The 27,784-nt window shown below is 39.7% G+C and overlaps 1 protein-coding gene across 1 annotated transcript; it reads left to right on the top strand.

The window, feature by feature from the left end:
- Nucleotides 1-95: 95 nt before the first annotated feature.
- Nucleotides 96-26,749, top strand: DNAAF5 (dynein axonemal assembly factor 5; the record flags this gene model as incomplete). Its single annotated transcript, XM_084216251.1, has 13 exons — nt 96-630; nt 1,218-1,402; nt 2,405-2,529; nt 2,955-3,070; nt 6,968-7,200; nt 9,584-9,796; nt 11,912-12,055; nt 15,927-16,095; nt 18,760-18,907; nt 22,379-22,529; nt 23,833-23,989; nt 25,158-25,349; nt 25,842-26,749. 13 exons carry the CDS (start codon nt 96-98, stop codon nt 25,979-25,981), a joined length of 2,508 nt encoding a protein of 835 aa, XP_084072377.1. The 3' UTR covers nt 25,982-26,749.
- Nucleotides 26,750-27,784: the final 1,035 nt, after the last annotated feature.

Here is a 27,784-nt window from a genome sequence, read left to right as displayed (position 1 = left end):
CCCAGCGCACTGCCGGGCACGGCCGTAAAGCGCGCTCCCGCCGTCGCAAACGCCCCGCGCGTCCCTGGCGACGCGGCCGCCCCGGTGCCGGGATCATGGCGGCGGCCGAGGCGGCGGCCGAGCTGTCGCAGGCGCTGGCCCGGCCCCTGAGCCTGCTGCAGCAGCCCGACTGCGGCCGGGCGGCGCGGCTGCGGGCGCTGGAGGACATCCGCGCCCAGCTGCAGGACCGGCCGCTGCCGGGCGCGGTGCTGCAGGAGGTGTTCGCGGCGCGGCTGCTGCGGCCGCTGTCGCGCTGCCTGGCGGGGGACGCGGCGGAGCGGTGCCGGGAGCTCGCCCTGCAGCTGCTCCGCCACGGGCTCAGCCACGGCGAGCGGCCCTACGAGGCGCTGCCCGTGCTCCTGCCGGCCCTGGCGCAGCGGCTGTGCCCGCCGCAGGGCGCGGAGCCCAGCGAGGAGCTGCGGCTCGGCCTGGTGCAGCTGCTGAGCCTCCTGCTGCAGCGCTGCGGCGCCTCCATGGCCCCCTACCTCGGCGACATCGCCCGCGTCCTCCAGGCCACCCTGCTCGACCACTATGCCGAGGTCAGGCGGGAGAGCTGCGGCTGTGCCGCGGCCTGCGCCAGGGCCATGCCAGGTGGGGCTGGGGGACGGGCAGCGCTGCGGTGATGGGATGGGGCTGAGCAGGGCACGGGGATGCGGGCAGCAGAGAGATGAGGGGCCGCACACACCCGCACAGGTGTGTCTGCAGGGTTTGCAGGGGCTGATGGAGAAGAGCCACGCCAAGGGGGTAGGCTGCGCTGTTAGGTGTGGGTAGTAGCAGCAGGAGGGGCTTGGGGAGGGTTTGTGGGCAGCGTTCAGCTCTGATACTGTATAAAGGTAGTGCTACATAAACACGGCAACATTAGTCAGGCCGCTGTTCACAGTGGCGGAGAAATCGTGTTGCTCCAGGTCTGTCACCCACGTAGAGAAAGAAATAGAATTACAGAACAGTATTAAGCCCCCCCCCCCCCCAATGTGTTAGTCCGTCCAAAATCATCTTGTACTGCTGGCCCCAACAACTGTTGGATGTCATGGATATATCCATGCTACACAGAATCAGAGAGTGGTTTGGGTTTGAAGGGACCTTAAAGATCATCTAGTTCCAGCCCTCTACCATGGACAGGGTTCCTGCCCACGGTGGGAGCTCACATGGTTGATGTTTTTGTTTTTCTGCCCTAACAGAGCACTTCCACATGCAGTCAGAGTCTCTGATAAAACCCCTAATGCAGACAATCTCCCACCAACACTACAGAGTTCGTGTTGATGTGATTCAGGCTACTGGAGCAGTGATACAGTTTGGAAATGGAAAGTCTGTGGATGATGTCTTGTCTCATCTGGCCCAGAGGTTATTTGATGAGATTCCCAAGGTGTGCTTTTCTTCCTCCTTTTCATGGCATTTATTTTAAGTGTGTTTAAAACCCATTCCCGTGGTGTGGGTTTTTTGGTGTTCCTCTCCCTGCTTTCCCCATTTTCAGCTGAGATCTGTAAATACATCTATCATGGTTTAATCCCAGATGGGATTAAGGACCACACAGCCCCTTGCTCACTCCCAGCTCGTGTCACCTGTCCTGGCACTGCTCCCTCAGCTGTTTGTGCAGCTCCTCACCAGCAGAGCTTGAGACACCCAAAAGTCCTTGACTTAGGGTAAACTCTGCTTAGCAACAAGTAAACATCAGTGTGTTATCAGCATTGCTCTCACTGTAAATCCAAAAAATAGCACCCTACCAGCTGCTGAGATGAACTCTGTCCCAGCTGAAGCCAGGACAATGTCCCAGCCAGCCTGTATCACCAATGCTGGTGACTGCTGTCCAGTTTAGCAGAATGGTGAGGATTTTGTTCTAATGGATGCCTTCAGTTCTGTCTTTTATTCTCTGTCACATCTCTCTGGCCCTTCATTCTCTGGCCTTTTCAGATGCTTAACAAACATGGTATGGGTCCCTTAATAAGGTGCAACTGAGGCAGTAATTTTAAATTTAATCTTTCCTTTGTAGAGAAAATTTTCTTCTGGAGATGTGCTTGGAAAGCTAAAAATTCCAGAGAAATGTACATTTCTTAAATTCTCAGGAAGGAATTAACCATGAGAATTTAGTTTTCTGAGTTAAGTCTGTGTCTTGTCTTCTTCTCAGAGCTATGCTATTGTGCAGCAAACAGTCTAAGACTGACTAAGCCAGAGAGAAAAATGAGAATGTGATTCCCTGTATGTACCTTAAGATGCTTCCTGCAAGTGAGGAAATGCTGGGTTCTTGTAATTTCTTCTGAGAGTATTGATGTGCTTCATCATCTCCTATGTGCAGAAAGCAGATATTATTTTTATTATTTTTCTGTTATTTTCCTGACCCCTTTAAAATAGTTTTTTGCTCTCCCTGCAGGTACGGCATGCTGTAACAGCTGTCATTGGAGAATGGCTGTTGCACCTACGAGACAGATACTCATATTTTCACAAGCTGATCCCTCTGTTACTTGGCAGCTTTACAGATGAAATTCCTGAAAATACGTATGTGGAACATTTTGTCTTTTTTCCCCCCCTTAAACAGATGGCAAAGAAGTGTTCCCAAGTTCACAGATATCTTGCTTGGAGGACAAACCCCCACTTCTGTTTGTTAGTTTGTTTTTTCTTAGACTGAAAATATTATCATTCTCTTCAGTAACTTTTGTTATACTGTCCTTTCATGCTGCATTCAATTAAATGTGAGAGAGACAAAAACGGGGGTGGGCAGAGACAGAATTATCCCTTGGGAGAAGAGGCCTCTGTCCACTGGGTACAAAACAAAACCTCTCAACTTAATGTGCCTGGGTTAAGTGGCAGGAATGCTTCCTATCCTTCCAGCTGAATTCAAAAAGTCAGTTTTTCCAGAAGTCTCATTTTAAAGTGTTTTTCTTTGGGGGCATGGTGGTATAAAACTCTTATTTTATATCTAGGAAACTGGCTTGGACCTACTGGGAAAAGATAGGCTTGCAATGGGAGAAGGAGAATGAAGAAGATTTGAAGGATAAGATGGATTTTAGTGTTTCACCATCTCATTATCCCAAAGGAGGTAAATGTTGTGCTGAAAGTGTTTTTTGCTTTCTGAATAATCTCCAAGAGCTGCAGTGCAGAACTGACAGCAGAGCAGGATGTGTAATATTCATTACAATATGTAATATTAATGTAGAGAGGTAGCACATATAAAATATATATATAAAATTATTTAAATTATTAAATTTAAATTTTTTAAAATGATTGTTCAATAACCTCATTCTTTTTTTTTTTTTTTAATCCAAAAATTCATTTTGGAGAAAGTAAATGAGGCTGCCTATGCTGAAACAAAGGTAAAACACCAGTAAGTTCTACATCAACCAGCAGCTAGGTGCACAGTGGGCACAGAAATGACTAGAAAGAAAGGCAGGAGAAAAGAAGCCATGAGCTAAGTCCTTGAGTAATGAGTGCAGGTCCCAGCATTAATGATCCATATAATTGGTGCTGAAGAAAAATTTGCAACGAAATAATTTCAGACTTCTCTGTGAGACACTGGGATGCTACCTAAAATCTGCCAGTGCACATGAAGAATGTGGGAACAGAGTAATTTCCTTTATTATACATGAAAGCCCCAAGAAATGCAGAATGGGTAGTTTACTTTTTAGTGCCATATGATTTATAGGTGCCTTTCAAACTCTGTTTGCAGTAGTTTGAAGCTTGTTTCCTGTCTTGGGTTCACAAAGTTAATGTTTAAAAATATGCATATGGGAGTTGGGGGAAGAGAGAGTTTAACTGGCTCATTTATTGATTTCTATACTCATATTTAACTGAACAAAAACTCTTTTGGTGTGAAAGAACAGGTTCATGCTTGACTTGTGCCTACATGACAATCACATCACAGAATACCCAGCAGCAAAATCCTTTCCATGACAGTGGGTTCCGGAGCTCTTTCTTCTTTGAATTACACTTCTTTTTTTTTTTCTTTAAAGTTGTTTTACTCAGTAATGCTTCAATGAAAGGGGAAGCACTTCATAATGGTGACTGGTTTGACAGAACTGTTTAGCTTTGAAGGCAGGCAAGTTGATCTGTCATCCTTCCCAATCTTTTTTCTTTCCTTCTTATTTTCTATATAATTTTACCTCAGGGGTTTGGAAATGCTAAAGAATGCTTTTACTTCCAATAGTCATGGCAGAAGCATATTTCTTCTCCTGGCAGTCAGAGAATCTTTTAACAGACACAAACTGATGAAGTTGAGTGTCTAAGCTCCAGTCACTTATTTTGCAATGACCATGATATAGTGAAGGTCATAAAAGGTTTAATTTCATTGTCTTGGAACAGTGATTACCATTTGTACAGCTGATGGGGTCACCCTGGTTAGTTTTGTCTAGGTGTGTGTTGGGGTTTGTGTGTGTAAGTTGTTGTGGTGGGCTTTCTAAAAAGTCACATCTACAATGACTTCGTAATTAAATGATATGTGATCTCCTAAATAATCTCCTTAGCACAATAAATATGCTTCATGTATTTGGGCAACATTCCAGCCCCACATTAAATTGAATTTTCATGCATTTTTCTTGGTAGAACGATGCAGTTAAGGCTTGAATGTGACATATATGGGTGTATTTATATATATGTGCATATACTAAAGAATATTTTAAAGAAATGGCCTGATAATTTTGGACTTGAGTCCCAAGTTAATGGTGACTTTCAGGTATGATTTCTTGCTGTTTATCTTTACTTCCAAGTTGTATGTCTTATTAATAGTCAGGCTTGATGTGACAAATAGAAGAAAAGTCAGAGGAAAGGATGATTGGCTGCTTAATCCTATAGATATAGAACTTTATCAGAGACACTAATATACATTATGTGGTGTCCTACCACAGCCCATGTATGGATGATTGTTACTATCTGTGTCCTTTCTCTTTGCTTTCCATGAACATTTGGTTGGTTTGTTTTATTGGCAGGGAATTTTCTGTTGTGTGGTTTATTACTTTGTTGCCATTTCTTGTGACTTTAGTGGAATATTTTTTCTCCAACTGTGAGTCTGTAGTACATTTTACTTAAGTAGCTTTGTCCAGCTGTCAGACTAATGGACCTGCCACAGGAGCCCTGCTTTGATCTCCCAGTGACAGATCCTGCAGGTCAGAGGGGAGCAGAGGGAGACCTGGTGTCATCCAGGCACTGCACAGCTTGCATTGAGCCCCAGCACTCATTGCCTCAGGATACAGGTGCAGACAGTTTATAGCAGGGAAGTCTTTGACAGGAGTAGCTACAGGGATAAATGCCTGCATTTGAACATCTGAAATGAAGGAATTGCTGATAAAGAATGGGCCAAATTCTTCAAACAAAATTCTGCCTCAGGTTCAATAGGATGCCAGTCTGTATTTGCTGTCTCAAGTTGATTTCTTTATTTGACCTCTTGCTACTCATTGTCAGCTTTCATAATCCAGAACGTTTCCTCCATTGACAAAAGAAGCAGCAATTCATGTTCTGATGCTTGAATTTTATTTTTTTCCCTAGTTAGGTATTTCATAGGTATTTCTAAGCCTTTTCTATCCTCAGACCATTTACTTTAGTCAGTTTTCCTTTTAGCATTTATAGTTACACAGGTCAGTGCAGGAAAATATCCTGAGTCAGCTTAGTCATTTTCTTCCTGAGCATTTATAGAACTCTGTATCAGAAATAAAAAATGCACTCACACATTCAGGGTATTTTGACACCTCATAATGAATGATTGTCTCTTTCTTAAAACAGCATGTGAACATTGTGAGTGGCAATTATGAAATCATGCTTCTCAAAGAACAACTTTTCAGATTTTGTTTGTATAAACGTATACAGTGTTAAGAAAAGAAATTAGACCGTAGGAAAAAATCTCTAAAAAAGTTTATTGCTGTTTTTTGGAAAGGGCTGTCACAGCTTTATCTGTAAAGTACAGAACAGGACATTTGTTTGATGTTTGTGCTATTGGTCAAGTTGCTCTTCTGAATCTCAGTGATTTATAAATTAACTAATAAGTTAATTTGATGATTACCAAGACAGTACAGTAGGCATTTGTTGGGAAAGGTAAGTTTTAGTACTCCAGAAATCTGCATCCTTTGTTAAGGCAAGAAATATATATTTGTAACATTTTTGGGTTCTTTCTGAAATCAAAAGATAACCACAAAAACTCACTTTCCACAAAGTTGTTACAAATTAAATTCAGTCTTAAAAAAAAAAATACATCCCCCCTAACTCCTGTATCATCATTTTAAATGTATTATTCAATTTTTGAAACCCTGAAGAGGCACTTCAGTGTGCTGCTTCTCCTGGAAAAGCCTTAGCAAGGAGATTATATAATAGCTGTGATTTTTAAAACACTCTCAGTTTGTTGGCCTGATCTATTACACAGCATCTGTACAAGCCATAGTTCATGCCCTTTCTGCCTTCAATTTGCCAGATACACTTTTAACCTTTTCCTTTAGAGGGCACAATTGACATTGTCTGTTTTACTGCAGCTCATGTCTTCATGTGCCTTCTACCTTCTTTCCTCCTCCAAATTACATTGAACTTGGCATTTGCATGCACAAGTCTTTCTTCTCTTTATCTCTGTGTGTTTCAGTTAATTTTTCTTGGGATTTGTGTTGCTATCAAAATGAAAAGGGAATTATTAAGCTGTGTTTTCCAAAGTGGGTAAAGGCATGTATTCATTTCAATTCTCTTTCTGTAAACATTTTAAAACATAAAACTAAATCGCCATCCAATAATAAATGCATAAATATTCAAAGAGCTGTGTGGAGTTTTAATTCTGCAATATTTAATTCTGCAATATATATTGTAAGGAAATGCAACTTGCACAGGTAAATTCCTCAGCAGCATCAGGAATATTTTGTTCTATGCTGAAACAGAAGCTCTTACTTTGCAGCATTTAAACTTTTCTGAGATTGTTATGCATTGGCTTTTCCTTTGATATTTCTTTTTGGGTTGTTTTTGTTTTTTCTAGAGACTCGACCAGGACTGGGTTGTCGGGAACTTGTGTCAAGAAACCTGTCCAAAATTCTCCCAGGTCTCTGCCATGATATCACAGACTGGCTTGGAAGCACAAGAATCAAAGCATCCCAGCTCCTGTACACATTATTGCTGCATGCAGAGGATCACATCACCCAACACATGGAGCTGCTGCTGAGAACATTGTACCAAGCATGCTCAGATGAAGAAAGTGAAGTGGTTAAAAATGTAAGTTTGATCTGTTAAAGTAGCTGTTGTACACTGAATAAAGACTTTATAGTCTTCAGTCTGTCTTCTTGACTTTACCTTAGGTCACTGGAAATTGCCCATGACTGAAGGATCAGGCTCAGGTTTATATGGATGCTAAAAACATGTGCACGTTATAGTTCACTAATCTGTTAAAATAAATGTATTCCTCTATTACTGGTATGAAGACCAACAGTAAAGTTATTTAAATACTGTTTAGTTTGTATGCCAACCCATGAAGCATTGATAATAATCTCTTTGAAAATTATAAGCAGTGGATTAAAGTGTAAAAGTCTTGGAGCAACAAATTCAATGTAAAAAAATGTGCAGGTCATGCCCTTTCAAGTTAATTTCACTTACCTCTCCCTGCTCCATAATCCAACCATATATTGAGGTGTGTTTATTCCATGTGATACCCATATTCAGTGTTTGAATCCTTGACTTAATGCTTGGAAAATGTGGGGTTGGGGGGTTGTGAGGAATAATTAGTTTGATTTTTACTAACAGTTGATTCTTTCAACACTTTGATCAACAAACCAGTAAAACAGATGCAGTTGAAGACATGAGTTAAATTTAGCAAAAGAAAGACAGGTGGTACAAATGCTTTTACAATTTTAAGATAAAATCTTCTGTTCCTGTTTCTACTCAAGGAAGAGAACATATGTATACCAAAAACATATCTACGTAATTTACTCTAAAGTTACAAATTTTATTGCTTTGGGAAGAATGTGTTCTGCTTACTGGATGCAGATAGTCCAACCCTAAATCAGGCTCTTCTTTAGGTTCCTGCTCTCAGCTGAGCTGAAAGAAAACATAAAAAATTAGGACAATCAGGCCATGTAGCCCTGCTGTCCTGTCAAATTTCCTATCAAGTACTTATTGCTATAAATCAAAATTCAAAAGTATTTGTTCAAGTAACACATAGCTGTCCCTTGCCTTTTATTTGCCATACTTGTCTTTTTCTTGGAATTCCACCACTAATCTTCTCACAGGTGCTTCCAAGAGATTTATTCCCAGTAAGGAGATTATTCCAGTATTTAATTGTACTTTTCCTTGTGCCAAACATAAGAGTCAGCAACTTCTGGTTTTGAATGGCTTTAATCTCTTAGTGATGCAGCTTCCCAGGGTACTGTGATAGCCTCCTCTGGTTTGTCACTGTAGGAACCCATTTCAGAACAGCCACCAACTTGGAGAATGTCCATTTCTTTCTCCAGTCTAGCAATACCAAATGAGACCCTTTCAATTTTTTTCCCCTATTGAAGAGAGTAAATTGATCAGTACAATTGTATGAAATCATAGTTTTGAACTCTTTAATTGTGTTGTCCAGTTTTCAAAGCATTACGAGTCTTTTCTCTGTGGCAAATATTGAGGAGAATAAAGTTCACATATGCACAGAGGATGTTGCAACCCCTTTGAGTCCTATCTTTGTGAAAAGAAACAGCTCTATATAGTGCAGATTTAAACTGTGGAACTCATTACTGTGTGCTTCTATTGAGACTAAAAAAACTAGCACGAATCTAGTATTAATTAGGTGCAAAAAAAAAGTCATAGCTAAGTCACTAGACTATAAATGATAGAGAAAGCTTTCATCTTTGGGGAAATGACCCAACCATGAAATCTGTGGGACTGGAAGAATTGTTCCTGTTGCACAGGTAGTGCTGCAGTAGTTGACTGGATTTTTGTTCATGCACATGATTGTAAACACTGGCCATCAGTCAGGCAGTAAGCCCTGGTGTATTTCATGTGGAATACAACATCCTGATGCATCTGCAGGGCAGGAATGGGATCAAAGAGTGTCACTGTCATGGGGAATACACAGTAATTTAAGCCTTTCGGTTAAAGAAGTAAGATGGAAAGCAGTGAGCAGCTCCCCCATGGCATGGCTTCCACACTTAACCTGATCTGCAATGTCAGCTTCAAGGTATAGTACAATAACAAAAAATTCCTCCTTCCCCTTTTCATTGTTACAGCTTTTAACAAACAGGGGTGATGCATTAAGGGCAAGCCTTAGAACAGCATTTGAGGGACAAAGTGCAAAAGCACTAAATGTGCAACATCTGGTTACTCTAAATTGGAAACTTTATTACAGTGAAGTTGTACACTTTGTTTCTGTGCACTGCTTTCTCATGAAGTTTGTCTGATGTGGGAAAGGCTGCTTGTAATGCTTTATTATGTGCTTACTGAACACGTCAAGAAAATTTCTTCATGCATATAATCATTACTGAGTGAGTGGAAAAGGCCTACAAGGCAACTGCTGAAGCATTTAAAATAACAGCTGGAATCATGAAAAGAAAAAGGCCATGATACCTTGAACAGTCTTTATGTTTTCATGAAAATCCTCAAGTTATTCCTGTTCTTTTTTCAGAGTGTGAAAGCAGCAGAATTGATTGGAACGTTTGTCAGCCCTAAGGTGTCTTTGAAATTAATCACCCCAGCCTTTGAGCAGACACCCAAAGCCTCCTGTGTGATGGTTCTGGCTGCAGTGATTCGAGGTAGCCCAAAAGAAATCTTACAGCCTCATGTGGCCCAGCTTGGCAACACACTGTCACAGGCTGGAGTCTGTCAGCGATCTGAGGAGGTAAGGGAAGCTGAAAAACACACAGCAGGATACATGACCAAACTACTTTTACACTTATTCTCCCTAAATGCTCCCATTCCTATCCCTCCCTTGCATACCTGTCTCAGGAAATAGTTGTGGACATGTGTCTGAGACAAAACAGGAGCTTCCCCATCCTTCCTGGGCCATGTGTGGTCTCCTGGGCAATCTGCTGCTTTCAAAGACTTGCCAACAGTCCATCCTCTCAGCAGGTGTAGGTTCAGGTTTGAGGAGTGCTGTAAGGGGCTTCATATAGTGGTAAGAAAATGAAGAGGCAAGGCAGGGAGACAAGCAGCTGTTTAGTAAGTCCTGTACTAACAAAGGACTACCCTGGCTCGTCCTCAGGCAGAGTTTAACCCGTGGTTTGAAATTCCTTGTGTTCACAATCCAAACAAGATCGTGCATTTCAATCCCCATCAGTAAAAATCACTGAAAAATTTTTATAGTCTATTGTAATTGGCATGTCAGGTTTCCCAAGATCCCCTCTTAATGTTATCTGATTTTTGTTTTCCATTCTTATTTTCCATTTTAAATGGCAGGTTTTATGTGTATATTTAGGAGCATGTTTTGCAAACTTTTGGGCTTAGTTTCTTCTCTTTATGTAAAAGTCTAGAAGGAACACCTTTATCAATTAGAGATTTACTTCCAAGTGTATCCTTAGGTAATAGCTGAGCCCAAAGACCATTTTTACTTTAGCATTTGAATAGTATTCACCAATTGCTATATAAGGAGATGAGAGATTTTCTTAAACATGGAATGGATATTTTTTAACCTGCAGGATTTTTTTTCCTTCCCATGTTCAAATGTAGAAGTAGATCTGTTAGAGATGCACAAGAGGAATCCCTGTAGTTTTCCCCACAAATAAAATCCTGGCTTTTATTCCACCAGAAGTTTGTTAGACCTCTGCTGTTAAGATGACCAAAAAAGGGCCCGTGCTGTGCCTTGAGGAGCTCTGACTTCATGTCAGATGTAGGCTTCCCTTAAAACAGTTATTCATGTGTGCAGACTGAATCTGGCCTAATTGTCTTTTTGAGCCAACGTAAGAAATACATTTCAAGTTCTTCCCTCATTAGGTTTCTTCCCTAATGCAATATGTACCAGTGATGCAGGAATTAACCTTAATCTCCATGAAGCCTGTGATGATTAGGAGCTCATATAAGTGGAAGCACTATAACCTGATTGTTCAAATAACAATTCCCTGAGGTATAGCTGCAAAATTGCTGTGAGGTTTAGGCTTACCACTTCCATTTGGCATTGGCTCCAGGAGTCAGATCCATCTGCAGCTGAAAGTTTGGCAGAATTGTTCCAGCCTTTAGTCTTGGAAAACAATCTCTCTCTATTTTAGCCAGTGAATGCTGCACAGACACTGTTTGGCTAAGGATTGGCCATGTCCATGAGATTAATAACACTTATAGCTAACCTGTTCCTAGACTCGATTTATTTTTTGGGAGTAAATTTGTAACAATGGTCCCTTCTGTTCCCTGACAGCTTCATGGATATCTGATGCACTTTATCATAGAAGTCATGGCAAGCTAACTGACAACAGTATTGACTTGAACTGGTATCAGTTGGATCAAGATAACATGAATGATATGGCATCAAATGAGATAAATTGGCTGAGATAAAAGCAAAGGCTTGGGTTTTTTTTTTCTGGTTTATGTATTTAGCTGTCATTGTTCATCCAAGACAGTCAAACACAGAATAATATTTCAAAGAGTTGTAACAAATATGTTATTAATTAACAAATTGCACTTGAGAAAGAGAAAGTACTATCAGCAAGCACTCCAAAATGCTTTGATGTTTTTATTCACCATTCACTAGTGGAACCATTGTGTGATTAAGACCAGGGTCATTTATTTTGTTAACAGGACAAGGTAAACACAAACAGACAGTGTGGGAGGAAGATTATATTGTATTCTGTAAAAAGTAGAATGTAGGTAATTAGAAGAACTAACAAGAAATTACCAATATGTTACCAATGTAAGGGATTATACAGTGCTCAGGTTTAATTACTCTAATTTTCCATATCTCTCCTTTAAAGAAAACCTTATATTTGCTAAGAAAACATAATAAATGTGTGCTTTTATTAATAAATAGGTTTTTTATATGGAGCAGCTGCTTTATTGTGTACAAGCATTGATTGAAGTGTGCCAGGAAGACTGCAAAGAAATTAGCTTGCAGCTAATGAAAGTTTTGGTGACCATAATGGCAACACCATCTTCTCAGGACCTTAAAGAAAAGGTAAACTATGAGCTGGTTTAATATTTTGTTGTGTTCTTGTCTTTTCATATTGATAAGACACTTTGTGGAAACAGAGGCATAATTATTTATGGGAGTATTTGTGGCTGGTCTGAGATTGTGCATCTGTGACAGTACACACTGTACATGGTTAGTACCAGAATTAAATCTGGAGTTGGGTTTACAATTTGGGACGGCAGAGCCTGGAGAATTATGTTTCTTCATAACTTTGATTAAAAGCTCCTAGAGTTAAAATACATTCTGTTTCCAGAAAAGGCCCTGGAATTCAGTTTTATTTTGTGGTCAAAAGCATCTAGTATGGGTGTGTAGCTGCAGTTACAGCTATAATTTTCTGTTTCTGTAAGTTTAGGTTAGGTTTCAGAATAGATGGATTGAGGTGCATTACTGGAGCATGGAAATCTTGGAGCTGGATGGGGGCAGCCATGAGCCTAGTAGAGCCCTTTCTTTGGGTGGGTGTTAACCACCTGCTCACAATTAGGTAAAGTTTCAGAACAAGAAGTGTCCAAGATTTTATGTTTGTACCGGATCCTGCAAAGCCTTGGGCATGCTGGTGGTGCTGGTTGAGCTGTTGATGTTTACCTTCTAGTGGATATAAGTCACTGGGAATGTTTGGTTATATGCAGGAAAAAAATGACATTTATTTTCTGACTGCTAAAGAACAATTCACTGAGAGGTCAAGAGTACTACTGGCCTTAAAAATGTGATGGTTTCAGAATGATTTTTTCATCTTTAGCCAAATATCAGACTGATTTTACAGTAGTTGACCTTTTTACCTCCCCACAAGAAACAAAAGTTTGAATGTCACAGGAATGCTTTAAAATCAAGGACAGCTGTACATGCCCAGATAATAGATGAGCTTTTTGGCTCAGCATTATCTCACCCCCTTATTTTTCTCTTCCTCTTTCTTCCTGGAGCTAAATATCATATAAATCAGCGAGCCATCCTCATGCAGTACAATTATGACCTATCCCAGTTGTCTTTTTTCAAACACACACCTTAAGTGCAGTGGCTATTCTGCTTCCTTTGCTCTTGCTCCCAGGCATGGTATTCCAAAGGCCTGTGTAGGATCAGTATTTATGGCCCCAGAGCTGACAGGCTGCCTCCGAGGAGGCGTTCTCTCAGAGCGCTCTTCAGAAAGAAATAAAGTGGAACAAAGCTTGAAACAAGTACTGAAAAGACTTTGCAGGTCAAAGAGGGGTGGGATGATGATCTGTCTTATGGGAGTGGGATTTGGAGGTTTTGTTTGTTTGCTTGGGGGGTTTTTTTAAACAAAAAATCAGCCTTAGACAGATGGATCTGGAATGTTTTGTGGTATCTTGCCTGTTTATCCCTGCAGTGGTCTATAAAGTCAGCAATGTCCATTTAGAACCTTACAACTTCATACTCCTAAGAAGAAAGCAGTTTCATGGAGATAAATCCTGATTTTCATAAATGGAAGACTTAATCTCCTGAGATTATTAAAGGTTTAAGATGTTCCTGCACTTCCAGATGGTTTTTTAAGTTGACAGTACTTTGGATGAGAATCCTTTTTCTCATTAGCCTTTCTTTCAGCTAGACACATACAAAATCTGGCAGTGAGATTACATAATTGCAATATTTCAAAATTGTCAAAAAGACAAATATGGCTTGAATTTTTTTTTCTCCAGTTACTGATTATTCCAAAACTTCAAAGTGAGCTGTACAGCTTGGAGAAGGCAAGAAGTCCCTGTTAAAATAGCTTAGGAACATGTAGAACAAAAGTATCACAGCTGCTGTACAAGTATAAATTTTAGTTCAGAAAAGAAATCTGTATTCAGACTCAAAAGATATTGAGTATAAACATAAATTATTTGAAGATTTGCATTACAGAACTTTACTTGAGGCTTTACTGTAAGGGGACAGAAGACCACTGAGATAGTGGAGACCACAACTGCTGTGACCTGGTGGTGAACACTCAGGCCTGGCCTGATTTTTGGCTTTGTGTCCTGAATTTTGGCTTTGTGTCCATCGTGTTTGTGGTTGCTGGGGGCAGAGGGAATGGACCAAGACCACCAGCTGAGCCCAGCAGAGGCACAAGGAGCAGGGTGGGCCACAGCCCCAAAGAGCCTGAGGCTGTATCAGTTGGTGGAGTCTGATTTGATCTTCTCAGGGATTTAACTGGTTACCTAAAAATAAGGTTTTGTTTCATTATCAGTGCCCTGTGCTATCCTGGCTCTTCTTTCAGCACACTGATTACAAGCAGGAAAATATTGTGTCTTTAAACTTTTTAGCTTTCAAATAGAGGAAAGAGAATCACCTTTATTTTTATTAAACTGTGAGACACTGCTTAATGAGAAAATATGCATCAGCCTGCTGGCATATTTAATTTGTTCTCTCTTTTTTTTGTTTTTAATTACATTCTTGAAACCACGGAATTTACTTTAAATCATATGTGAAAAATATATTATTTTGTATCTCTTGTTCAATGGAAAAAAAATCTTGTGTGTTTTGTGTTATGGTGGGATTAAAAATGAGGAATAGTTTCTGTCCTGACACATTCTGTTTGATGTTACAATTAATTTACAAGTAACTTATATGTAAAATATTCATTTATCTGAGTTGTTTTGGCTGTCTGGCAGAATGCTTCCATAAAGGAGAAATCTACTGTGCTTGAGGCAGGCAAACCTGCTTTAGCAGTAACCTTTGTTCTTAGCAAATCCTGATTTATTTATTTTTTTCTTCAAATTCTCATTTATTTTCTCCACATCTGGTACTTCCATAAAAACATCTTTGTCTGGCAAGTGATTAGTCTGGAAGAGTCTAAAGGTCCTAGACATGTTTGAGCTAACTTGTGTGGTTGAGTTCAGCTTAAAAATATTAAAAATATGAGTACAATTTGTAGTTCTAGTGCAGCACTTGGAGTCAAATGATGTCACTGCCAGCACTCCATCTTTCCCTGCTGGAACTGGCCCTGCTGGCAGTACTTGTTATTCCTTAGTGAGGTTCCCAACAGGGCCTTGCTCCCCATTCTTGATTCACAGTCTACTGAAATCACCAAGGCTACAGATCCTGCTTCCAGCATGCTCTTAATCTCTTCCTTGGAGAAGTTTTATACTTCTGGTAGGAGCCTTCAGGAACTGTAAAAGCAAATTTTCATTTGCTTTGAAACACATCTGCTGCAAGTGATTAGGAAGATCTATAGGCATCCTTGCCAAGCATGCTTATGTCTGGAATTCATTTAGTAGTTCTTCTTACATGTTTCATTTGTACATGTTTTATTTGCATGTCTCATAGGATAGTCTTAAATCTAAACATGAAGAAGGTATTTCTGATGTAACAGTGACTTTTGGTACTTCTAAGCAACAGAAGTTGAAAATTCAAATTGAGCCTGCCCAGCTACTACAAAGAGAGAGCATCTTTCATAATTAAAACTGGGGGGAGAAAGGGAGGAGGGGAAATGCCATGTTTTCTCTTACCTGCAACAGCAATACTTTCTGGAAGCTACCATGGCTTGGGATTGTGAGAAATTTCCCCTGTCTTTATGTTTTAAAGCATTCTTAAATTAAGGAGAAAAATCACTACATCTTTAAAACCACCAAGAGCCTTTTTTATGATGTGGTTAGTTTTTGGATAGGTCTGCACATGGGTTAGAGACTCTCATTTTGCTGTTAGGTTGCTGTGTTCCTGATGATTTCATTTTGAAATCAGGACAAATGTTTCACTTCAAATAAAAGTTAATGGATGTAGTACAGACAGACATTAAATATCAGCCTTGATTGTTTAATAGAAGCTATCAAAATCTTCCCATGTCCCTTCTTTTCTTACAGAATGAGTTTTAAACATTTGGGGGTTTTTTTAATGGTTTCAGTTAAATATCCTGTCTCTGTTCTAACAGGTGGAGAAAACAATGTCTTCCTTAGCTGCAGTGCAGCAATTGGAAAGTTTTCATAGTCTCTACAAGCAGCACATAATTCAGCTGCTGGAGTGGCTTGCAGTGTCCTGTGAAGGGTGGAGCTGCTATTCCCCAGAAGTGTTGCAGTTCGAGGTCATCACAACCCATTCAGGTACAACTTACTTAGTTCTAAAAAAGATCCAGTCAGGTTCTCCACAGCCTGCAGACAGCTTGTGTTTTGTAATGAGCAGTGTAACATTCAGAACCTTCACAAGAACATGATGGAAAATAAAATGTTGAAGCAGCTCATATTCCCAAAGATTCCGTGGCTGCAGGGAGAAGCCTAAAAGCACTTAAGGAAAAATGCACTTTCAGGTGAATGAAATAGGGGAGGATTAAGAGGAGACAAATTGATGTAGCTTGTATCCAAAAATCTATCTTTTTATCCCATCTATTCACTAGTCTTTCAGAGGACATCACCTCACTCTAGCAAACAGTTCCTCCCCGTGGCTGTCCAGCACGTGGCTGTGCAGAGGTGAGTGACACACTGGTGTGCATCTCACACTCCTTCAGTCCTGCACTCCTCTGCCACAGCCCCCAGCTGGCATCTGCAGCAAGGGACATGGTGACAGCAGTGCTTTGCACCTAGGCACCCATTTTAGGATTATTAAAATGAAAACTCTTTTTGATTTGTTTTTTCCTTTTAGTTGGTTGTAATGGGGATAGGGACAGTCACTTCATGAAGTATCACTGTGCACACAGTTAGATGTGGACAGGTATGTTTTAAAGGAATGTATCTTCTGCATTTAGTCTTTGAATCTCAAAAAAACCCTCATCAAACCTAAGTGAAGCACCCACTTGTTGGTTTGTGCAGCAACCAGCATAAGCACTTTTTTTGGTTTTCATCTGTGAAAAGAACAAAAAGTTACTTCAGTGTGAGATTTGAGAGGCCAACTTTTCTGTATATTTGTGCTCCCATTTCCATGACTGAGGGACTTCTAGACAGTTGTCTCTGTTTTCCTTAATGCTAAATAAATCATCAAATGTCTGGGCAAACATTTTGGCTTGCACCCAACACTGGTAATATGCTATTGTCTGTGTTTTCTGTCTGACACAGCAGCTCCTAGAGCTATTTTTTTTTCTTTCTTTTCATTCCCACACATAATGTTGTTTTTAATCAATTTAATCAGCTTTACTCAGTTCATATTTCGAGGTTTTTATGTTTTTCAGGAGCGTATGCTTAGGCTGAAATTAGCAATGTAGTTTATTTTGTTTATTTTCCATCTGTTGAATTTGCTGTTATCAGTTTGATATAGTAGTAGTATCTTGTGAATGTCTCACAACTCACATGAAGCAATGTATCTTGAATAAATGCTGTGAAAATAAAGACCTATTTGTTGGCACAGACATTTAGCAAACTGCAGTTCAACACCCTGTATTACTTCAGTCTAGACAGTGAAATTTGGGGGTTTTTCATTATTATTTTAAACATTAAATTTCCAGATATTATTAAATGCTATTGAGCTTGTTTTGGAATCTTTAATATTTTAATCTGTCCATCCCATGTGTGAGGAATAGTCTTGTCACCATGAACAGCAGTGTTGTGTCTCCTCTGGAAGGATTTTCTGAGTTAGTGGAGTTGGATGAAATGTGCATCTTAAGGATGCAAAACTGAAGCAGTTCCTAAAGGAAAGTAGTTTATTGCAAAAATAGAGCAGAAAGAGCATTCTACAGCAAGAAGCTTGCAGAATAAAGTGTGTGTACAGTCTTATGTGTCTACAGACTCTTCCTCTTTAAAAGCAGGCAGATGTTAGTCATTATCAAGGAGAAAGGCACAAATTTCCCTCAGTTATGGAAAAATAACTTCTTAAAATGTTGGGATAACAGCTTAGAGTTTTGTTTGTTTGTTTATTGTTTAAATTTATCACAGGGTACGAAAATATTAACAAACTAAAGAGTTAATGTAGATGTTTTTATTTCAAGTAGCTTCTAAAATACATCATATTTTGGATTCTCTTATTAGCTGAAAATAAGCATTATTTAAACAGGGAGAAGGAATGCTGCTGCAGTAATTGTATTATCCAAGTTTTGAAGCTGATCCTTTCAAACAGGCCCTTTCCTATGCCTTTGGGAGTCATGAACACCTCAAATGCTGCGTGGAAAAATTTGGAATAAGAAAGTGTAGCTAATGCTGCTGTGTCCAGAGGTGTGATGGTCATGCCAGATCCAGTGTAGTTTTTCATTAAGTTTAAGAAAACCAAAGCTTTGTGCATAGGCTCAGACTTGCAGAGTTACAAGGGAGCATTAATCCTCCAGCCAAAATGTCCTTTGGTACTGATGGTCCCAGCAGCTCTGGGGTGTCATGGATAGGTCCATTCCAGAGTCATGAAATGATGGAATGGTTTGGGCTGGAAGGAGCCTTAAAGACCATCAAGTTTCAACTCCCTGCCATGGGCAGGAGCACCTTTTACTATCCCAGGTTGCTCCGAGCTCCATCCAACCAGCCTTTGGACTCTTCCAGGGATGGGGCAGCCACAGCTCCTGTGGCCAAATGTGGTACAGCCATGCCAGGCTGACTAAATGAGACGTGGGGAACTGATCTTCAGGCTGACCTGGCCAAAACTGGGGTACCTGAGCCTGTGGGGAGTCAGCCTGGGGATTTGTGCATCACCCAGTACAGTGTGACATGGATCCCTCAACATCTGCCATGCAAGAGTGGGAGGCTAGGGACTATCCTAACACCACTTGGATTAGAAATTTTAATGCACCCACATATAAAACATCTAAATAGAACTTACTAGTATTCTGAAAAAAGCCTTCTGTGTTTGTTTGCTAGGTGCTGTCATAGGTGAAGCTCTGGATGACTTTGTTCTGGTGCTGAGGACGTGTCTCCAGCCAAACAGAGATCCCCAGATGCGGTTAAAGCTCTTCACTGTTTTATCCCAGTTGTTGCAGAAAGCAAGTGAAACCATCAATTCTCAGGGGTAAGTGGAGCCCTGATTTCACACAGCTATTTGAAAACTCCAGTGGCACTAAGAAATAATGACCTTGAGAGTTATTTAACTCCTATAACCATCTCCATGTGAGTGTGGCTGGAAGAAGAAAGACTTTCCCACCATCTTCTACAGTCTGTTTTTCTTGCTGTAATTTTTAATAATGATTAGGAGGGTAGAGTGCAGCAATTAAAAAAATATATATAAATAAATGGAAGTCTTGGCTTCCTCCACTGTAGTCTTCTTACCTGTGCCATTACTGGGAATTAAAAGGAATGTCATGCAGATCTTGATAGTTTTCTAAAAAAAAAAAAAAAAGAAGAGCTGTAGTTGAAAATATTACTTTTTAAAGCTAAAAGGGAGATTCTTAGGAAAAGAATTGTGGAGGGGGGACGTTAGTTGTTTAGATACTGTAAAAACTGTAGTCAGTTACTTGTTTAAATAATCATGTAACTGACTGATAGTTATAAAATTGATCTAGATATTCTACAATCCAGAAAAGAAGAAAAGCACTTTGAAAACTGTTTAAGTGTTCCAGGATCTGACTATTTGTTTTAAACAAGTTTGTATCATCTAACTGAGAATTCAAAGCCCTTGGAACCAAGAAACCCAACCCAATGAGCTGCCAGCTTCATTAATATTCTCAGGAAAGGGCAATTATCAGTGTGCAAAAATCAGAAGAATGTTTCAAAGTAATTCAGTGAGTATGGCCACACACCACCCCAGCTCTGCAGACAGCATGATGGAAGTTGTTTTGCTCAGGGCAGTGTGAGTGAATGGCCTTTGTCAGGATGAGATACATCCAGGGAGGGTCACAGACCTGTTTGTATGAAGGATGGTCCAGTCCGGCTCACAATGAGGCTTTGTCCTCCGACAACAAAAGCAAAGCCATGAGTTTTGCCAGTAGGTTTATCTTCAAGACTCAAAAGCAGTGGAAGCAGCTAAATGCTTCTGAAGTTTTGATCCTGCTCACCATGGACACAGCAAGTGTTTGCATGTAGGAGGTAACATGTGGAGTTTTTGTGTTTGAAGCATTGTTTGCAAAACATTTCTGGAGGTTTAGATTTGTAAAAGCCAATCCAATTTTGTTTCAAATTACCTGGGTTTAGGATGTTAAATTAAAAAAATAAAAAAACAACAAAAGCATACACAGAAAACCCCAAGACACAACAATCCATAAATATATAAGGTAAAGTGCAGCAGTGTCATAAAAGCAGAAAATGAACCAATGCCAAACAAAAATGTACAAAAATTAATTAACATGGAATGAAAGTTAAAAGTATGCAAGTTCATAAAACCAATTTTAATGCAAGCCTAAGCTCTGCTTTGTAACAGCTGCATAAGAGCAGGGTATTAATGTCTCTGCAGGTCACATTTTAGTGCTCTTGCATCCAGTTGAGAATGAAGTATCAACTCTGTAAATACAAACAGCCCAGACAGGGTATGTCCTTTCCTGAAAATTACTGACTTTTAGAATTAAGTTACTCAGATCTACAGCAATAAGATCTGAAAATGGAAAGAGGGAGCATTTAATTGCGTCAGCAACAGCAAAAATAAAATGTTAATGGTTATGAGAGATAGTGTTGGGGAGCAGTAGTAAGTTCCAGTTGCACTCTCACTTTCACTGCTGTCAGTAATTTGTTTAGCTCCTCAAAATGGTTCTCAGAGTTTGGATAGGAAAGCTTTTGGTTATTATGCTAAACACAGTTGTGTGGTCACCTAATTGTGTTTGAGTCTGACGTGACTGAGTCAGATAATTGCCAGATATTGCTTTACTGATTCTGTTTCAAGGCACTAGAACAAACATTCTCACAAATAGCACAGCACCATGGTTAACATAATGCTGATGGAATTTACCTTTGTGTTTTGACAGATTGTTTTCTCACTGCAGTTTAACAGAAGGTTTTATTAAAAACAGAAGCAGTTACTGATCAGATAGCACAGAGAGCACAGAGCTGCTTTTAGCTTTGGAGCTGAAGGGAGATTTGGAATGATGCTGATCATTAGTTTTATTTTTTTCCAACAACTTTTTTAACAGGAAATTATTAATGCTTAAAAATGTGTTTAAACTACCACATCTAAAGGGTTTTACAGATTTAGATGAGTCTAATGGGACGTCAGATTTCTTGTTATTATTTAAGTGCCATCTGCTGACAAGAAGCAGCAGTGGATGGATCTCTGACTTCTTCAGAGCCCAAGGGCTCCCTTGCCAAGGGGAAGCAGCAGCCAGGTGTATCTATTTCCTCAGTGCTGCAGGTGTGTGTCAGCACATAGCTGAGGCCTGGCAGTGCAGCTGCTTGTGCTTTAGTCAGGCAATACCTGGATAACAGGGACTTCTTGCAGCATGGATTCTTTTTAAAGCACTCCCTGGTAATTGTTAGTTGTTAACATGGACCTGTTATGTTCCTCCTGTGTCTTGGCACATCACTAAAGGGGCCACTCATTTACCCTGGCAGTGTAGGACTCTTAGAAAAGTCAACAAGAGCTTGTTCCCTTTGTATCAAGCAGCAGGGTGGGGATGTGCTGTTGGGCTCTCAGGGGCTGCACTTTGAACAGAGCTCAGTGGGACAGTCAGGGTAGGTTCAGTCTGTTTGCACATTGCCAGCTGCTCTCTAAGGCACAGGGACTGTGGATAACCTGAGCTTCAGTTACCAGCCACAGCCAGCCACTAATGTCTCTTTGATGCAGCAAAGTATTAATTCACTTTTAAGATCTGTATTTTTTTTCCTCTTGATTTGAGATTGAGCTGTGCCTAAACAAGTGTGAGGGAGTCCTGCCTATTGTAATTGCTGATTCTCACAGCAACTTTTAGCATTATAACAACCCATTGAATGGAGGAGGAAGAAAAAACATCAGCAAAAACATCACAAATTTATGTGTTTGTAATAAAAACCCTAGTATGGGGACTGGCACCATCAGAAAATCCTACAGACCTCTCGTTTTTGGGGGAGACAAGTTTCTGAGCCAAGAGAGAGCTGAAATATTCTGTGTAGGCCCCCAGCTGTATCAGTGTCATCAATAGCATTCATACTTTTCACATTATAAATACTTTTCACTAGCCAGTCTCAAAGGGCCTCACAGATATTAATGAATCCTTGCAGCATTGCACAAGGTGTTATCTCCACTGCACAGACAGGGAAGGTGAGACACAGAGAAGGTAAGTAGTTTACCAAGATAACACTGAGTCATGGTCATTGCCTGAAGTGGGAGAAAGTCTAGCCTCTCCTTTCCATGAATGTTAGGAATTTGTTTAAACATTATCTAGAAAAAATAAGTTGTGAAAAGCTTATCACATACATTACAATAACATTGCCTTAGAAGATGTTATTTATTTTTTTACAGAGTCTTTTTTTCCCCTTTTCTGCCTATGTTTCTATGACAGAAAATTCTCTTTTACATCCTGTCAGTCTCTTTATCACTTTCTCATGAACCTTTATTTTGCTTTCTTATTTTTGGCTTCAGGCTGTTCCCTAGCTACCTTGAGACTGTGATAAAAGACATCCTGGCTCCTAATCTGCAGTGGCATGCTGGAAGAACAGCAGCTGCCATCCGTGCTACAGCTGTATTGTGCCTTTGGGCTCTCATCCACTGTGAAATGCTTTCACCAAAAGAGGTAAACTCTCTCTATCTCTTCCTTTGAAATCTTAGGCAAGGGGAAAAAAAAAATAAATCCTTAGGGTAAGTAATATTTTCAGAAGGACATACAGTCTTCATAATAAAATTCATTAATTGTAATTGAATGTTAATGACTCATAAACAATCACTGGTGGAGGGATGATGACATCCTGAGAAGAGATCTGAGGCCAGCAAAATGCTGAGGTGTAAAACTGAGTAGCATCAAATTTTGTAGATATTTTTTCCTAACAGATCATCAATTCTGTAGCCCAAGGTACTGACCACTGTGAACACAGCAGTCTGGGTGCTGGACATTCCTGGAGCCACAGCAGAGCCTGTGCAGCAGCACTGGAGCCAGCCAGGACATGCTGTGCTGTCACGTGGCAAAGACAAGTTGTCTGGTTGCCTTGGAGCCCACAGGTCCATTTAGAGAAAATAAAAAACCATCTAAAGATTCTGAGAAAGGACAGGAGGACTTGAAAAGGAACATGAAGAATATGAATAGAGCCTGGAGTGCTGGCACTTGAAGAGTTGTTACCCATCCCTGATAAAGGATTAATTGAATCTGGGGGTGTTCTTGAAGGTTCTTTGCTAACAAAATTAGCATTTGGAAATTATGCACTGGAAATATGTTGAATACAAGGTCATTTTTAAAAAAACTAAAATTTAATTTAAATGTTATTAAATGTTCACAGTCTTTAGTGTCTTCATACCAGACCTTAACTGAACAAAGTGCTTAAACACACATAACTGGTTGAGTTCACACATACAGAAACGTTGATATCAGAAGCCGCTGTTGTAGCTGACCATTTTTTTCTGAATCGGTGCCTTAATGCATATTTCTCATTAATGGCTGGTGTGAAACCCTCGGAATTAATTCCAATTCCGAACCTGCCGGCGCTGCCAGCCCGGCGCGTCCTGTTGGGCTCAGGGCGCCATCTGCTGCTCGCTGTGCGCAACGCGCCGCTCCGCCTCGCTCCCAGCCTCCACAATTCGGTTTTTTGGGGTTTTTTTTTAAAGGCGAGTAAGTTTTAAAGCTTTTACAAGCTTGAACATACATATGAGTTACATAAAACTCATCTGCTTCTATACTGAGGGCTCACGAGCTGGGTGATTGACTGGTGGATTTTCATTTTCCAAGCTAAGGTAGAGGCAAAATTAGAGCTCTGTAACTTCAGGGATTTTCAGGCTAATGTTTATAGCTATTTTTTTAAAACTAAGTAAACAAGTATCTGGCACAGCTAATGGTAAGTGCTGTAACACTAAGCATGCTTTTTTAATGCTTTTTCTATTAACTGTAGATCTTAAAAGTGAAAGATGAGCTGATGCCCCAAATTATTGCTTCCATGGATGAAGACTCTAAAATCACTCGACTGATGGCTTGTCGTATTGTTGATGTTTTTCTAAAAGTCTGTGGGAGGCAGTTTGATGCAGATAAATTTAAGAACACTTATACAGGTACGTGTAAAGGTTTAGTAGACTTGGGGTGAGGGCATTGTTGGTTTGTTTGTGTGTTTTAATCAAGATTGCAATGTTGAGATTTGCTTTTTTACCCAAAGTGCCACAGTTTGCTCGACTTTTAAGGGTTTGGCAGAACCGAGCAGTATTCTCAACGTCATTATCCATCAGGCCACTAGGTGGAACTTCACTCAATGCTTTGGTTTGTGCAGGGCTTGCCAGCAGCTCATCTGCATTGCTTCAGAGTTTGGACTGTGTGAAATAATGTGCTAAGTATAGTGAGAGCAGAACAGTACTGCAGTGTATAAATGGAACCCACATTGTTCTCCGTGCTGTGTATGAGGGCCAAGAGCAAACCATTTCAGTGCACCATAAATAGACCTGAATAGGTAGTGGGTTGGGTTTTTATCTTAAAAAAAAAACAAAAAAAAACCAACAAAAAAAACCCCCAAAGAAAACTCTAATCTCATGTTTTGTATTGCCAATTAGAGCTAGGAGCTGTAATGCCTGTTAGGATGGAGTTGAAGTGCTAAACTATTATTCAGAAGTACAGACTATGCTTTGAGCCAGGTTTTATGTTCTTATACAGACAAATAAATTTGGCTTTCCCTAACTCAGCATCTTAGCAACTGATATTTTTTCTGACATGGCACACTAGAAATCTTTTTATTTTGGAGAAATACATGATCAGATAATTCTCAAAGTATATATGTCTTTGCATCTTGCATATTCACGTAGTCTGCAGTGCAGTAATTCACTGAAACAGTAATCTTTAATTTAATAATTTAATTCATATTATTTAATAATTTAATTAATATCAAATAATAGAAATGCTGTGCTTTATTAAACGTAGAAATACTTAAACTCTGTAGTTCTGTAATGCATAAATAGACATCCGTAGTTCCTTGTTAGAAGGAGTGCTAGATAATGCTCAATTAATCTAAATACTTCTGTATATGTCTTTTATTAATGTTTGGACAGCATCATCCAATAAAAATGAATGAGGAGCTTTTAGGAACAGTGTATACATGTATTTGTTATGTTCAAAAGACAAAAATACATCAGAAATGTAACAATAATTTGAATGTTGACAGAAAACATTTGTTTTTTCAAATGCAAAAGCCAACTGCAGTGTTGCCAGATCATTTTGGTTCTTGCTCCTTTTCAGAGGTGTTGAAGCGTCTGGACGATGCCTCGTGTGAGGTGCGCCTGGCAGCTGCTCACACCTTGGCTAATTGGTTTAAGTGCTTAAAGGACAGTGATGTGAAATCCTCCATGGAAAATCATGTGGAGTTTCTGTACCAAGAGCTCTTGGTACATCTCGATGACCCAGATGAAAATCTCCAAAAAGCAGTCCTAGGTAAGGATTTCAGTAATGTATTTTTTGAACATGTTTTTTAAATCATCATTTTGAGTGTTCATGAAGGCAGCACCTACAGGTAGAGGATAACCCTGCCAGGCTGGAGCTTTCCTTTGGGTTTCAGTGGATGAGCTCTGACCTTTTACCTGTGTGCAGAATAAATGCTTTGCCCAGTGTTCCCCAGGGGAGGTAGCAGGGCAGCTGAACCTCCAGAGACTTTAAAGATGGTAAACAGGATATGGAGCACTGCAGGGTGTGACCATATCCCAGCCTGCAGGAGGGGCTCTCTGGAATTTATTAGTGTAGCAGCCTGTCTTGAAGAACATAAATATCAAAATACAGACCTCAGCAAATGGGGGAGGGAGAATTGTGTTGTCATCACTGCATCACTTGTAGAACAATTTCCTGGTTTGCTTTCAGCTGCTTTGAGGGAACTTGGGTAAAGAAACACAAAGCAGCTACTGATTTATAAAACATATCTTTGTCTTACAGAAGTTTTAAAGGAAGGAAGCATTTTATATCCAGATCTGCTGGTGAGAGAAATTGAAGGGGTTTTACACAAGCATCAAACACCAGTCTATTGTAATCAGCTGCTACATCACATTCAGTCAGCCAAGGAATCAGCTTTATGAATCACTGCTGAGATCCTGCGTAGGAAACTGATGTGAAACCTGTATGACTTGGATTGTCTTTGTATTTTTGTTTGCTTAAGAAAGGCTGAGCTGGAAATACATTGTTTTTTCTTTGTAAATTCACTGTCGGTTCATTTGAAAGTGAAATTAGCACAATTCAATGTTCTTTGCAGTTTGAACAGTTCTTTGTATTTCCTAGCAATAAAACAATGTTTTAATTCACTTTGCATTGGTTTTTCAGATACAAGGTTTAAAGAAGGAATGTTTTTTCAGGAATTCAATTTTTAGATTATTTGACAATGTAATAATCTAATGTCAGAGTCACTAATGTAATACAGCAAGGATTCGGTCTTTCAAAAAGCATTTCAAACTGAATAAAATCACACTTCAGAGTCAGTTATGTGGTGACCAGTTTTATAAGGGAAAAAAAAGCAGCCAGACTTCTCTTTCATAATGCAGCAAAGAGTATAATGTTTTGAATATTCATATTTATGCTGATATAATAGGGAAATAGCACTAAAAGAATAGTTTTTATTTTTATTGTATTACATTTAATGACTGAGTAAAGCTGAATTTTTAAAATAAGGTTTATACATGGAAAAATGTGCTGTTTTGTCATTTAGATTAACAGTATTTATATTTTTGTACTAAATATATTTCATTTGCAGTTTTTATGTTTATACCACTGTGCCTTGGAAATCAAGCAGTGCTTGCATATTGCTTTTAAATTAAATTCTGTGACTTTAGGTTAAAGCTTGGTTTGTTTGGGGTTTTCTTCAGTAGCTTTGTAGTGTGTAAGTTTTGGTGTCATTTTCTATTCTCAGCTGTGTAATAAAAAAGGGAGCTCCTGGATGGTTGTGCACACCATTGTGGGGTAGAGTGCTGGGGTTTTTTTGCACACACAAATCGTGGAAAATCAGGATTGTGATGTGGGTATTTTAAATTATCTGTATTACAGACAGAAAGTGCTCTTTGGCTTCTGATTCCCAAGTGCCTTGGCTTTGTGTCAAGTCTAAAAACAGACTCAGTGGGGGTTGCTCATGCTCCTTATGCTGTAGGAAGTGCTCATGTTTGTTTGTCCATCTGACCTAACTTTACCTTTTCAGGCCTGTGACATAGTTGTCAACCAACCCATGATCTGTTTACAGCAGTGTCTACTTGCCTTCCCAAAGAAACATTTGAGACAGATTACACACACAAGTTTTATTCCTAGCTTAAAGACACAGTCGAACTTCTGGCCACTTCTCCACAAAACACTTGCTTTGAAAATTCTCCAAAAAGGGACAATAACACTAATGATACAGAATAATTGAGGAGTTTCTTATGGATCCAAAAGCTATTGTGCATTCCCATAGAATAGGATACTCATTTTAAGCCCTTTGTACTGTCTTTGAAGTTCAGCTTTCTTTTAATGAAAAGCTGAAGTACAGCTGTTCCTGTACTGAGCAGCATTTTAATTGACCAAAAACTATTAACTATTTAACTCACTGTAAATGGAGGGGCAGCTGAAATTCTTACAAGGCAATATATATATAAAATATAAATTTAACGTAAGGCAATGTGAGTGAAGTTAAAATTCTAAAATCATTAAATAGAGTGAAGAGATTGTGGAGTCTCCAGCCTTGAATATATTCAAAATCTGACTTGATACAGCCCTGAGAAACCTGTTCTGCCTGAGGCTGTTGGGCAGGAATGGGACTACATGCAGCATCTCCAGGGGCCTCTTCCAGCCTGACTATTCTGTGGTTCCATGAAATTGTTTCCTTAGTCTAATCAATTATTAAAAAGCCAATTAAATTAAAC

This window comes from Fringilla coelebs (assembly GCF_963513975.1).
Source record: "Fringilla coelebs genome assembly, chromosome: 16".
Classification (NCBI taxonomy): domain Eukaryota; kingdom Metazoa; phylum Chordata; class Aves; order Passeriformes; family Fringillidae; genus Fringilla; species Fringilla coelebs.
The sequence above is the reverse complement of the archived record's forward strand: the minus strand, read 5'-3'. Positions and strand labels throughout refer to the sequence as shown.